Genomic DNA, 13,860 nt, shown 5'->3' with positions numbered 1-13,860 from the left:
AAATTCCGCCATACTAAATCAAGTGTTTCACTGGCTAACTCTTGAATGTTTTTTAATAGTCACTGATGATTATGTCTGGGTTTCATCTACATGCAATGAAGCGACAAAGACCCATCAATAACTCGTTTGTAGACAATCCATGTATAAGCTCCAAATGCACTGCGCGCGTAGTCAGACATGTGAACAAACAAATCCATACTTTGCTCGTTCCATCTACATGTTTTACATGCAAAGGGCCTATATAATCAAGGCCGGACTTTGCGAAAGGAGTAGACTCCGTAAGACGCGCCTCAGGAAACGGCGCCATATCCGGAATCATGTAAGCTCCGCCTTCATGACGTCTATACACCCAGCATTGCTTAAGGACACTTTTCACAGTAGCGCCGCTTGGTATCCAAAACCTATGACGAATGTTACTTAGTGTTTGGGAAGTTCCACAATGCAATGTTCTCCTTATGTACTCGCTCAATCATTAAACGCGTGAATTTTTCTTGTTTTGGTAGAATGATGAGTTGTCTAGCTGCTTCCTTCAGATCAGCATTTTCCAGTCTACCTTTGCACCTGATTACACCATGGTTATCAACGAATAGTCCTAGTTGTTTTTGCAAATTGCTCGTTTTTTTTGTTTTCATATGTTTGAAGAATTTCGACAAAGTGCTTAGCTTGAATATACTTAATTCACATTATGTCTGCTTATTCAAGCTCTTTTCTTGTTAAAACACCATGTTCACGTCCTTTTTTCTTTAGGTTTCTTATGAATCAACCAGCAAAAGCGGTGACTCTAATAAGTTTTGTGACTTACGAGTATCTTTCGCTTTCGATCTCAAATGGTGAACAGATCTGTTTTTCTTTTGTATTTTCCTTGATTGTGTCTATAAAACCACCGAATTCTTCTTTTGGTACCTCAAACGATTCATCGCGGACACTATCTTCGCACTTAGTTTTCCATTCTGTACTTGGTTTAGAAAGCCAATATGGTCTGTGCCACCATAGATCATTGTCCTCTATCTACTTCACACTAAATCCTCTACTGGCCAAGCCCGCCGGATTCTCATTTGTAGGCACGTAGCTGATATCATTTTGTTTTATATATTTCTTTTTCTCGGTTTGCAACGAAGACTGGAGATGAACAACTGGAAGCTATCCAGTAAAGGACACACTGGAAGTCGCTCCAAACATGTAATTTGTCCATGGGTAACTTCAAATGTTCTGGTACAAAAGTAACACATCTGATTCCAACTACTACGGCCATCAACTCTAATCTAGGAATATACATCGTTTTTAAGGGAGCAAGTCGTGACTTTGCAAACACTAGATCTGCTCTCGAATGATCACCACATAATTGATGTAAATAGACACTAGCAGCATAAGCTTTTGTAGAAGCATCACAGAAGCAAGCTAACTTGAATCTCACATTGCCATCAACCTTTAAGGCAATACATCGTGGTATGATGATTTACGAAATAGACTTGAAATCCTCCAAGATAATACTCCAATCATTTGTGTCTATCATTTCTAAGTGTTCCTCACATTCTTTCTTCTTGCTCCACACTCGTTGAAGGAGCACTATCCCCCGCAAAAGTTCCGGGAAAAACAATCCCATAGGGTCGTATACGGAGGCCAACGTTTTCAAAACAGATCGCTTCGTAGGCCGTGTATCTTGATTGAACACGATGGACGGTTTTAATGCCAATGTATCCTGCTCTGCATTCCTGACATGACCAAGTACTGTTGCTGTTCTTGACATTGCCTTGTCTTCTACTGGCATGATACTGTTTACTGAAGTGCTACTTGTCAACCATTCGCGAATATTCATATTCGCGTCTTGAAACATGGCTTTTTATGTTTTATATAGAGCGATTGCATCACCAGTATCCATTGCACCAGTATTGACATTGTCGACATAAATACCATTCTTAAGTATTTCGGCGATGTCGCTATGGTATGTCTCTAAATGTTTCTCGATTGTAGCTCCTAGAATAAATGGAATCGATATTATTTCAAAAGGAGCTCGACAGAATCGATACTTCTGTATATTTTCTTTCTAAGTTGTTGTATGTTTACAATCTTTCAGCCAAAGGAATCGCGTAGCATCTCTCTGGTATTGTTGGAGCCATACTTGCAAAAATTCTTTATTTTTATTGATGTCCGCCACAATTCCAATATTGTGGGTGAGGAATCGCATGAGCATCCCACGAAGATCACTGGACTTCTATGAAGGCAGTCGTTCAGACTTGTGTTCTGTTGACGAATCTTAGCGGAGGCATCATAGACTAAGCGCAATTTTGTCGTGGTCTTATGGGGTTTAACTTGGCATGGTGAGGCGAATCTTTTTGTTGAGAACTGTAACTGTTCTATTAAAGCCACACTGGAGTGTTTTAAACTATATCCGTGATGTTTATAAAAGAACTTGCTCAAATAACAAAATTGTATTCCTCGTTCTTGCGATAAACAATTTTATTTTCCAATTTAAGCCTGTAATATATCCAACAAAATGTAATGTCCTGTAGTAACGTCATGGCAAGTGAGCCAAGAGCAGCATATCAGTCCACTTTATATAGATGTGTTTCCCGACAAAACTGCACGTGGGAAGCACGAGGTTTGATTACTCCGAAGGAATGAAACTCCGCCAGATCCTAACTCTGCTAAAGAATACAAAGGTGAAAAACTCCGCCTGAATAGCGGAGCACAGCACCAAATTAGTACAATATAAATCTGCGAACTTCGCGACACTCCTCAATCAGGGGTAATGAATATAACAAATTACAAATATAACATGATAAAACGTATCTATAATTAAAATCAACTTGAAAACAATTAGGTGTTTACTTTAACAATTACAGTCCTGTATGTAATGCTCATTTCATTCATTCTTCCATTGATCAACGTCATTTTCAAACATGGTTTGAATATGGGCGAATATAACCATTGGATCAGTGTTGCTAGGATGGAACATTTCACTAAATGCAACTGCTGATGCTGTCTGGTGAATAGCACTGACTTCATTGTTCACGTAATTTATCGTAACCTGTAATGTCATATTGACGAACTCGATTTCTTCGCGGATGTTGTCAGGTTGCTCATTATCACTTCACTTGAGGTTAGAAAAATCATTCTGTGGAGTAGATAATTGTACGGATGTACAGAGCGGTTGTTCTGGGGCGATGACAACTTTTTCTACCTCGTCGTAAACTTACTCTAACGTCGGCTCTTCCATGATGATCATTTGACTGGGAGGAGAAGGAGCTGTGCAAGTTGCAGTGCCATGTGATTAAGTTTCGTCAATTAAAGTATCAATCCACGTGTCGAAACAATCCTCCGAAACATAATCATATTTATTTTCAGCTTCCGAAATGTCCTGATAATTGCACATTTCGTTGAGAGGTGTGCGAGGTTGAGATTGATAACACTTATCATCATTATTCTCCTTCACTGTCTTGATCAGAAGATCTTTGACTTTTAATTTTGCCGTTTTTTTGTCTTATCCACGAATTTTGACGAGATGTTTTGTAACGTAAATCCTTCGAATAAATTTTGCTTTGCAGCCCGTAACTATACACGTAAAATGAAGCAACTTGTCACTGTGTTTTTCCTTTATATATCTATTCAATTTTTTTATTTGAATAATGTTTACCACAAGTGTCACAATTGAAGCACATGTTTCAAATTCTTTTGACTGAAAAGTATATAGTCTTTTCACAATGCGTTCCGTGGCGAAAGTGATTATTTCGTTGTTCAGACTTATGCACGAGGAAATCGAGCGTGTACGGTTGAGTAGTTTTTAATCGCTGCTAGTGTTCTCCATACAGCTCCTCTCATCTCAGGGTCAGTTAAATTTGCACATGGACACAACAACATGCACCGCTCAAAGAACTGTTAGGTATATAAATATAAGAATAGTCATATGCACATGGCTTCAATGACCTAGTAGATAGCACACCAGACTAAAAGTCAAATAATCATGAGTTCGAGACCGATTGTTTGTAGTTATATTTTCTCTTCAGTATTTTCATTTGATTTTAAAAGCAGAAAAACGTTGTTTCATAGTATTATTGTTTAACTTTCTGATGTGCATTGCTGCGTAATTGCGCGCTTGGCGACCGACAATTGCTGCTTTGCGTTTAATCTTTGGAGATGCAATTGCCAATTCAGTGTTTGGTGGATTGCTTGTAAAGTCAACGTCTCCTGATGTTTCGATAGGAAACAGTAATTGAAATGCCGACTTATCATACGTCCAGATGACAAAAGCACTTTCGAAGAGCGATTTTTCCATCATGACTTGTAACAAGGAACGTTATTCTACCTATTATCCAGCACCCACGGGAACATTGTCTTTGATAAGGGTGACGTCCTCTACTTTTGGTACAAACGGTGATTCAATCCTATGCTCTTTTAATCTTGTTCGTTTTCTTTCACGAAGACTAAGGAGATATTCGTCCTTCCAAATTTTCCAGAATGTATTTAGAATCCACTGTCCTTTCTTCCAGATCTGAAGTAGATTATGTGCACTACTTGGGTTATCTAGGTTTGTACTATCTGTGTCTTCGTCACTGTTCACTTTCGGAATGCCATTATTTGTATTGAGAGTCAAACAACTAGCAGGTGTCAATGCAATGGTCGAGTTAATGTCGTCATCAACGTAAACTAGTGGTCTTGTGTTATAGATTCGACCTCTTTGAGCGTTTGCAGTTGCATATCGGTAAGAAGTGTTCGTCCGATTGCCTTTCTTAAGGATCGTTTGACGAGCCATACTAACCGCTCATAGATGCCTCCCGTCCAGGGAGCGAGTTCAACAAGCCCGATGTCTAGGTGCCTTCATCACCTCCCGAAACCTCTTATTTAAGAGAAATCTACAAATAAGCAGCTATTATTATACTGTAAAAATTAAGAATTCTTTAGCAAACATTTGAATAAATAAATTATCAATCTCCTTGCGCAAATTAACATAACAAAAAACATCAAAAGCATCCCGTACACACCCCGGAAATCAACAAGAAACAAACAAATCACTAAAACCATAAAATCCAAAAAATAATAATTAAAAAGAATGGAGATAAATCATAATAATTCCGAGTAATATATATATGCATATGACCAAAAAAAATTAACGACTGTACTAAACCGACGTCATCATCAATCCAGTCACTCCAAAACGAAAAAATTAAGAAATCGATAAAATAAGAATACATTTTAAAATTAAACGTTCATTATGTAAGAAAACAAAAATGATAACACTGACATTTAAACATACCAAGATTTCAATAAATATGCAGCAAGTACTATATCCAGGAAGCGTGAGTCTCACATATGAAACACATAACTTGAAAATTCACATTAAAAACACAATATGAAGTAAAAGATGAAACAAAATAATAAATAAAACTTAGCTGCTTCAGACTTAAATGTAAATACACCCATCGACTTTCTCGGTAAAGGAGTCGGTTCATGTTTAGATCCCATCTCACATGGACTAAAAAACCGAACTGAAAATAAACTTAATATCGACTTTATTATTGCAAAATTATAAACGTAAAATAATGTAACCACTTATTTAGACATACATATGTCCATTAAGGGCGGGCGGGCGGGGGGATAATCCCTTCGTTTTCCTTTTCCATTACTTTTGCCTGTCAAATATACACCCTTGATAGGCGACTCAATAGATTTGCAAATCATATATACCCTTAAACGAAAAACTCGTGCGCTTTCGTTCTAAATCTTTAACACAAAACCCGTGAAATTTTCGCGCTAACCATTACCATAATCTCTCTTGTAAATATCATGTATAAAAATAGTGTTTTATTTAGTTTTTATTAAGTTGTAACTTTAACATGGGCTGCTGAAACATTGGATTTAGTATATTGTAGCCTGAAGTGTGTTCGAACTTGGTGCTTCACAATCGTGATACATCGGCTATCTCGGATTCCTCCGTAAATAAATCGTCTGCTGATCCAGAGTGGGTGCTTCAATGTTTTCCTTCACTCTGGATCAGCAGACGATTTATTGCTTAAATAAACCGGATGATTCCGGAGATAGTCGATGTATCACAATTGGTTTTCCTTATGAAATTATATGGTTATGATAGCCTTATGTGCATAGTGTTGTTTTGATTAAGTTGTAACTTTAACACGGGCTGCTCAATCATTTGATTTAGTATATTGTTGCCTGAAGGGTGTTCGAACTTGGTGATGTCCCATTGAAGTGGGTAGTAATGGGGGGTGTATCTAGCACGGATATCAGTTGTTAAGTGTGGCAGGTGTATACCTGTCTAGACTCACAGGTAAGTTGCGGACGTAAATCATATCGTGTGTTATCTGTTAATCTCATGTTTTAACGATCATATTCAGAAATGTGCTTATAGATTAATTGTGAATGTTTTATTATATTAAAATCACTTCCTGTTTGCCCTAGATTTGTTTCAAGATTATGGCGATAAATCTGATACGGCGATACAATATAACAAGATACATGTAATATGTTCCAGTTTGATGTATTTTTCTTTAAGCTACTTGATAGATATCGCTCTAATACGTGTTATCGAAGTAACGCCGTCGATTGAACATGTAGTCATATATATTTTCAGAATGGCGTCTGTTGACGGAAATCAGAAGGAGGCGTACTTTGTACGTCTAATGATGCTTCTTAAAGAGGCAGAGAAGGTCCTTAGAGCCAAGTTTGACTCCATTATCAAACCTGTACATTTAACTAGCACACTCATGAAAGCACACGGAACAATTAGAAAGCTGAAGGACGATGGCTTTATTTCAATGAACCAATACAAATTGTTAAATCCTAATCCGAAATCTGAAAACTTTGATATAACTTTGTTAGCTTGTCTTCTTCGAAACATTTGTAACTTAAACCCTAAAGACAAGGTTTGGAACGAGAAAGAGAATTCTAGCATAAAGGGCAACTCAGACCAGGCGAATGTCCAGCGCATATTAAACCTGAGAAACCTGGTATGTATAAAGTAAATAAACTCTTTGAATACACGGGAAATGGTAATACTTATTTACACTAGTAGTATTTTATTTGTGTGATTTTGAGATCGTTCCGATATCGGTCCATAGTTTGAAATAATCAAGTTCATTATGGTGACAATTAACTTTACATACAGGTACCGTTGTCATTCAACATCAAATTTAGTAAAAAATGTATTTCGTTTGATTCGACGCTGTTTAATGTTTTAACTTGATACCACACAAGAAAATATATTTATATTTAAGTTTATCCTATAGTGCGAAATAGCACAAAATGTTCAATTTATGTTGAGGTAAAATTGCGTAAGGTTGTAACATCACATTTTTATGTGTCATTTTCAGATGTCGCACAAACCATTGGCGCTCTTAGAGCAACACGAATTTGATGAACATTGGCATATACTAGAACTGGTAAGGTAACTTAACAATTGAAAATGATTACATATTTATGTTAGTATAGATACTTGAAATATTAACATTTAAACATGTGTTACTGAAACATACTGAAGTAAATAGTTATTACTGTAAACTATTTCAGGCAATGATTGATCTCGGTTCCAAGTGCGGATTGGTCAACATCAAGACTACAGTCAGTAACATAAAAACAAAAAGATGGGACCTTGAGACATGTGAGATGAAAAGTCTTCGAGGTATGTATACATGTTTAATGACATGTCGTATTATATCGATAATGAAGTGACCCCCCCCATTTTTTTTCTTATTCTTATACAAAATATTTGGCATAAATGATGTATTTCTACGAAATATTGGGCATAAATTATTGTTTCATTTTTTCCTTTTTCATAGAAAACACAAAGTGGTTCTTAGAAAAATATCAGAAGGAAGATCAGTTTTACGTCAAGACTAATTTCTGGAATCAAGCAAACACAATGCTTACCGAAAAACATATCATAATATTGACTGGAAATCCTGGTGAAGGAAAAACAACCATGGCAGCGTACCTAGCGCTAGAAAGATCTAAACCCGAAAAGTGTTTGAAGCTGGCTCATGCTAACGATTGGAGAAAGGTTGACTGGTCGCTGGGTTTATTTAATACGGTTATTATCGATGATATATTCGGTGCACGGGCGTTGGATTCAAACAATTTATCAGAGTGGAGACCTTTTCTTCAAGAAATAGAACGAGCCGCAAAACAAGAAAAACTGAATGTTATTTTAACTTCGAGACGTTATATTATTGAAGAGGCATTTGATGAATTGAATACCTACACTAACATGTTTAAAGATGAAGTTAAAAATTGTGTGCATCTAACGTCAAATGATCTAACAGACTCTGAGAAAAAGGACATTCTCGTTCAACAGGCAAGACTTAATGGCAAAGAGGATTTCATTAAAGACCATAGCATTAATATTGACGAATGCGTTCTGAAATCTAAGGGCACTCATAATACTGGTATTGATAGAGAGCAAAATTTCGTTTTTGGATTCCCAGAGTGTGCCAATTTGTTTGTGACTGGGGAGAACATAATGAAATTGGGAGCCAGGTTTTTTGAAAGCCCCGAGTCTCATTTCAAGACCTATGTCGAGCAGTTGTATAACTCAAGAGACGAAGACATGTTTCACAAATTTCTTAGTCTTGTCCTTGTGTGGGCCGAACAAAGCGGCCGCATTAAAGAGGACGATATTCTTAACGCATCGGTCGTTTCGGAGCACATAAAACACGTGGCAAGTATATTTGGAATAGAAATCAACCATCGATTTATTGAAAATATAAAGGTTTCTTTACAAAGTCATCAGAATGATTTCCTGATACACATAGGACATTCTGGAGAGTATGTGTTCAGTCATAACGTCGTTGGCGATATGGTGGGCGTTGTCCTTGGGCAACAAAGACACAAACCCGTGGAAACAATTAAACTGTGTTCACGCGATTTTCTGATGGATAGGGTTGTTTTGCATGAAGATGACTCAAATAACAATGCATTTCGAGTCGTTGTTGGCAAAGCAAACTATGAACATTTGTGCAAAAGGGTGGCAGACATGATTCTGCGAAATAACTGCAATCATGTTAATAAAAAGGATAACACGGATGACTTTAAAGAGCTGCAGCGTGGCGGTCAACGGTCAAATAAAATTGAAGTGGTATATGAACTTGATTTTGGCATTTTAAAACATAAAATGTTCACGAATGAAGTTTTTGTCAATGATTTCATACAATTTATCAAAAATGAAAAAATACAGGAACGCATTTTGCAAACACCAGTCATGAAAATGAAGGGGTATTTTTTACATTATGGTATTCAAATGAATGAGATGACGATGTGTGTTCCGGGCTATCTTTTATATAGTGGCATGAGCATATTTGCGAAAAGGTTGATTGAAGAAAGCGTTATTCAAAAGGATTCAAATGCCACTCTGTTACTTGCTGCACACTCAGGTGACACACAAATGTTAGAACTTCTTATATCAAAAGGTGCGAAGGTTACTGGAGATACAGTTTATGTTGCTATGCACAATAGCAAGACTACATGTTTACAAGCAGTAATGAGGGGTAATACTGCTGTAAATGATAACGGAAACATTGTAAATGGTAATTATCCGATTATTGTAGCGAGTAGGAAAGGATTGAATGAAGCCGTTACGTGCATGTTAAAAAATGGCGCAAATCCATCTTTGCAAAATGAGAAGAATATGACCGCCTTGCACATAGCAGTTCTTTATAACCGAGCTTCAATTGTAAAGGAACTTTTGGAACATGGAGCACAGATTAACCGGAAGAATAAGAAATATCAGAGGACTCCACTTCACATTGCTGCCGACAAAGGCCACGCTAATATCGTACAATATTTACTGGAAAAGGGCGCAGATATAAATTCCAAGGATTGCAGAGGCCACTATCCAATATTCCTGGCAGCTATTTGCGGTCATGTTTCGACCGTGAAAGTGTTTTTAAAACACAATAAACAACAGGACCAAATGCGTGTAAAATCCTATGGAACAAAATCACTTCTGAAAGGCATGTCGTTATATCACGTTGCTGTTTGGAAAAATAACAAGAAGATGATTCAAATGCTTATAGAAGAAAATGCCGATGTAAACGTAAAAGATTTCTTTGGTCAGACGCCTTTGTTTTATGCCATTATGAGTAACAAGAAGAGGCTTGTTAACATGCTACTTACTCGCGCAGATCAAACAATAGCTCAGAAGCAGGGTTTTACTCCACTTCATGCTGCAATCTTCAAAGGAAATACTGAATTAGCATCGAAACTTTGTGAAAAAGGCGATGTCAACCGACAAGATAAGTACGGCAGAACTCCACTTCACGTTGCCTGTGAAAAAGGAAATATTCGGATGGTTAACCTTCTACTTAATAAATGCAACGCTGACGCTCACTTAGTTACGAAAAGAAAGGATACGGTGTTTCATATTCTTCGGAGAAAAAGGCCCAACCAGGACAACAAAGATCACTGCAAACGTCGTTTGATCGAACGTATGATTCAAAACAAAGATCCGACAGTTTTTGATGAACTTAAAATAATTAAAAACAAAAGTGGAGTGTGTATAGACAAGATGCAAAAACTTACAGCTGCAGATGAAAAACAAATTAAAAAACTCGAAAAGGCTCTGTTGGGTAATTTTGAGAACGCTGACATTACAGTCAATGAGGATAGTGCAACGCATGAATCAAATTCAGACTCTGATGATGACGATAACGATGATTACCAGGATAACGATGAGGACAATAGTGATACTGATTTTGATGACGATAACGACGATGACGGTGATGACGGTTATGACAATTATGAAGATGATGACAATGATGATTATGACGATGACGATGTTAATGAAGATGATGATGATGATGATGATGATGATGATGATTATAATGATGAAGATGGTGACGATGATGACGACATGTACTCATAATAATAAGTAACGTTTTATTGATTTGAGCAGACACGCTTTCGTAGATGTTTCATACAGTTAGGAGAACATTCAAAATGTATAAGCCTCAATAGTGCATAGTTTGATTCCGTTCGATTTCTAATATTTATATATTATCACATGGTTGATCAAAATTGATGTTTACTGGTAGCTTAACTATTTAAATAGCTTAACTGTCGAGTACAATCTAAATTGAATATAAAGTGTATGTAGTGTACTATTATGACACTATTACAGTACTTTCTGTGATATTGACTTGCATGTGATAGTGCTGGTGTATATGTTGACATTTTTAAGTGCTTACTTTACATGTGGTGGCATATACGATGTAATATATGAGCACTTAATGACCAAAGAATAAAATGAGAGAAATAGTGGACCATAGAACAAAATGGAAAAATTCGCGTCACCTCTTTCATTTAGCAGCTCAAATAATAGTGTATGTTTTCAATATTTATCATTTCTTTACTTAACGAACATACGATATGGATACGAAGTGTTGGAAGTTATAAATTCATCCATCTGTATCTGCGATTTAAGCTCCCATAAATGTATAATGATTGTCTTATTTAATATGTCCATTATTAGGTTCTGTGTTATGTAATCTGTATGAATGAGATTAGAATGGTTGTTTGCGTTTTATTATGTAATATGATTAAAGTGCACAATAATTTTGAACAGGAGGATATGGTGTTGGTTCATTGATTTTTCGTTAGTTATGTGTTATAATTGACGAGTTATTTGAATATAATATATGTATAGAAATGGAATGTCGTGTCCGACAGTTATTTCTAGATATTGACGCTAGGTTGTGTTACACGGTACAGATTGAAAAACAAAAATTAACATACACCCACGTCTCTTGACGCTACGTTTTATTTGAAAATTTGTGCAAGATGGGCGGGCGGCTTTCCGCTCCCTAACTCGTACAGTGTTAATATAATCTTCACAAAACTTAATGAAAATGTTTGTTGATATCAAATGGAGGCCAAAGTCGACAACCAGCCAATATGCACCATGCACTTAACAGTAATTGCCGTTTGTTGATACTTTTTTTGTTCGCAAAATTCGACAATTTCGCTCTTTTAGTACCGTTTTCATCAAATCTATAACACCTTTTTTAGAAGATTTGTTCACAGTGATTTCATGTCAAGTACTCGCAGAAGGCACTACAGTGTTATTGCACTTTGTTGATATAAACAATATGCCAATAGCCGTTTCCGCTTTTTATTCGTATGTTGTTTGAACTTACATTTCAACTAGTTTTCACCAAACTTGTCATTTACGTTTGTCGCCATAAAATAGAAGACATGTTCGATTACATACTTACAATATTCCATTCCATGTTGTCCATTTTGTATGGCAGGTGTATAGATGTGGCCATGGCCTTGTTACACTTTTTCGTCATAAATTTCAAATGATTTGCATATGTTAGGACTTGCTTGTAGTTGTTTTGCATGTCGAGCTATTGACTCAGCGAATTAAATCAAGACAGTAATACAATCTCGGGTATCCGTTAAAAAAACGGTATACCCAGCACGCATGTTTATTTTACTTATCGACATGTATCGCGTAGTAAAGAAAGTTATTTAATAAGAGGACTTGAACGCACTGTATAGACCAGTGCGCATGTTATCGACCGAAAAATGGTATGCTGCCTCTATTATTGCGTAATCTTATCGGATACAACGTAAATTTTAAGGATTTGCTGAAAAGTCATAAGTACAAAGTTGCAATATTTATGTATTCAATAAATAATTTATATTCACATTACAAAAAACATATACGCATTTTAAGCATGGTCTTTCAAGAAGGTAATCTGTAAAACGGTAAACGGAAATACACAGTAGTTATTACTATTTTCTTCCCCATATACAGTTCACTTTAGTGGTAAACTCAAGTTAAAATTTGAAAACAAATTGGAGATACACGGTTACCAATACATAACTAACTACACGTTTTAAATCGTATACAACTGGACAATGAAGAATATAATTACGATTTAAGTTGTATATGCAACAACTTTATAAACCTTAACCTTTTGGTTGTGTTCACTTAACGTATTATTAATGCTCTCGGGAAGAGTTTTGGCATGCATTTCATTAGATTGTAATTATAGATTTGGAAATCGAAACTCCTCATACTGGCTCAAGAATTAGTTAATCAAGTTTGATTATTAATCATTTACATTTTGGCATAAATATGGATGAAATGTATAAGGCGGTGGTGGCTGTATATCCTTGCTGGGGAAGTATCAATAGCATCGTTCCTTGCCCTGGACAGATAAATGTTGAGGATATTTGTTCATGTCAGTGTAAGGTCGTTTGTTATTTCACGAGTGATCATAGAAAATATTATTTTTCCCTTTCGCTGAAAAGTTACCCTTTCTCCCGTGGCGTGCCTCTGACCTCAATACATTTCAATACACAAAATGACGTCATTAGTGTTTGTTATACCAGCGAAATTCTCCGGTTAAACTCTTTTACAATGTGAATAAGCGGTGAAAAAAGCATGAAATAAAACGAAAATTTGTTGGATTCGGTGGAATGTCGATTTTAACAAGCAAGTACTTGTTCAGTGGGTCAAACAAGGGAAGTAAATCTTGATATGAATATCTAAAAATAGAAAAAGTAGTTCCGAAAATTTGTTATTTTCACCGGTGAAAATACTTGTTTATTTTTCCTGCTGTTATTTCACTGCAGAAATGTCATATTTTATCATAAGGTATAAAAGAAAATACTAATCTATAACAAAAAGATATACGGCGTTGATGTTAATTGGTTTTTGTTGTTGAAAACGATTGTCAAATAAATGCAAAAGTTATTATTAATGGCTCTACTATTGTTAGCCTCTTACATTCACATGCATTTAAATGGAGACTAACGTAGTTTACAATCTTATCGGAGAACTAACTTCGAGAATGAAAACGTCCAACGAAGTTCAATATATGTGAAAACAAAATTGGAAACAAACAA

At 36.1% G+C, this 13,860-nt stretch overlaps 1 protein-coding gene across 1 annotated transcript; it reads left to right on the top strand.

Moving 5' to 3' along the window:
- The first annotated feature begins 5,969 nt into the window (after positions 1–5,969).
- LOC127847976 (uncharacterized) lies at positions 5,970–11,568 on the top strand. Its single transcript, XM_052380230.1, has 5 exons — positions 5,970–6,280; positions 6,584–6,959; positions 7,323–7,391; positions 7,519–7,630; positions 7,788–11,568. The coding sequence occupies exons 2-5, from the start codon at positions 6,585–6,587 to the stop codon at positions 10,865–10,867; spliced, it is 3,636 nt and encodes a 1,211-aa protein (XP_052236190.1). The 5' UTR covers positions 5,970–6,280; position 6,584; the 3' UTR covers positions 10,868–11,568.
- Positions 11,569–13,860: the final 2,292 nt, after the last annotated feature.

Source organism: Dreissena polymorpha, chromosome 10 (genome assembly GCF_020536995.1).
Source record: "Dreissena polymorpha isolate Duluth1 chromosome 10, UMN_Dpol_1.0, whole genome shotgun sequence".
Lineage (NCBI taxonomy): Eukaryota > Metazoa > Mollusca > Bivalvia > Myida > Dreissenidae > Dreissena > Dreissena polymorpha.
The sequence above is the reverse complement of the archived record's forward strand: the minus strand, read 5'-3'. Positions and strand labels throughout refer to the sequence as shown.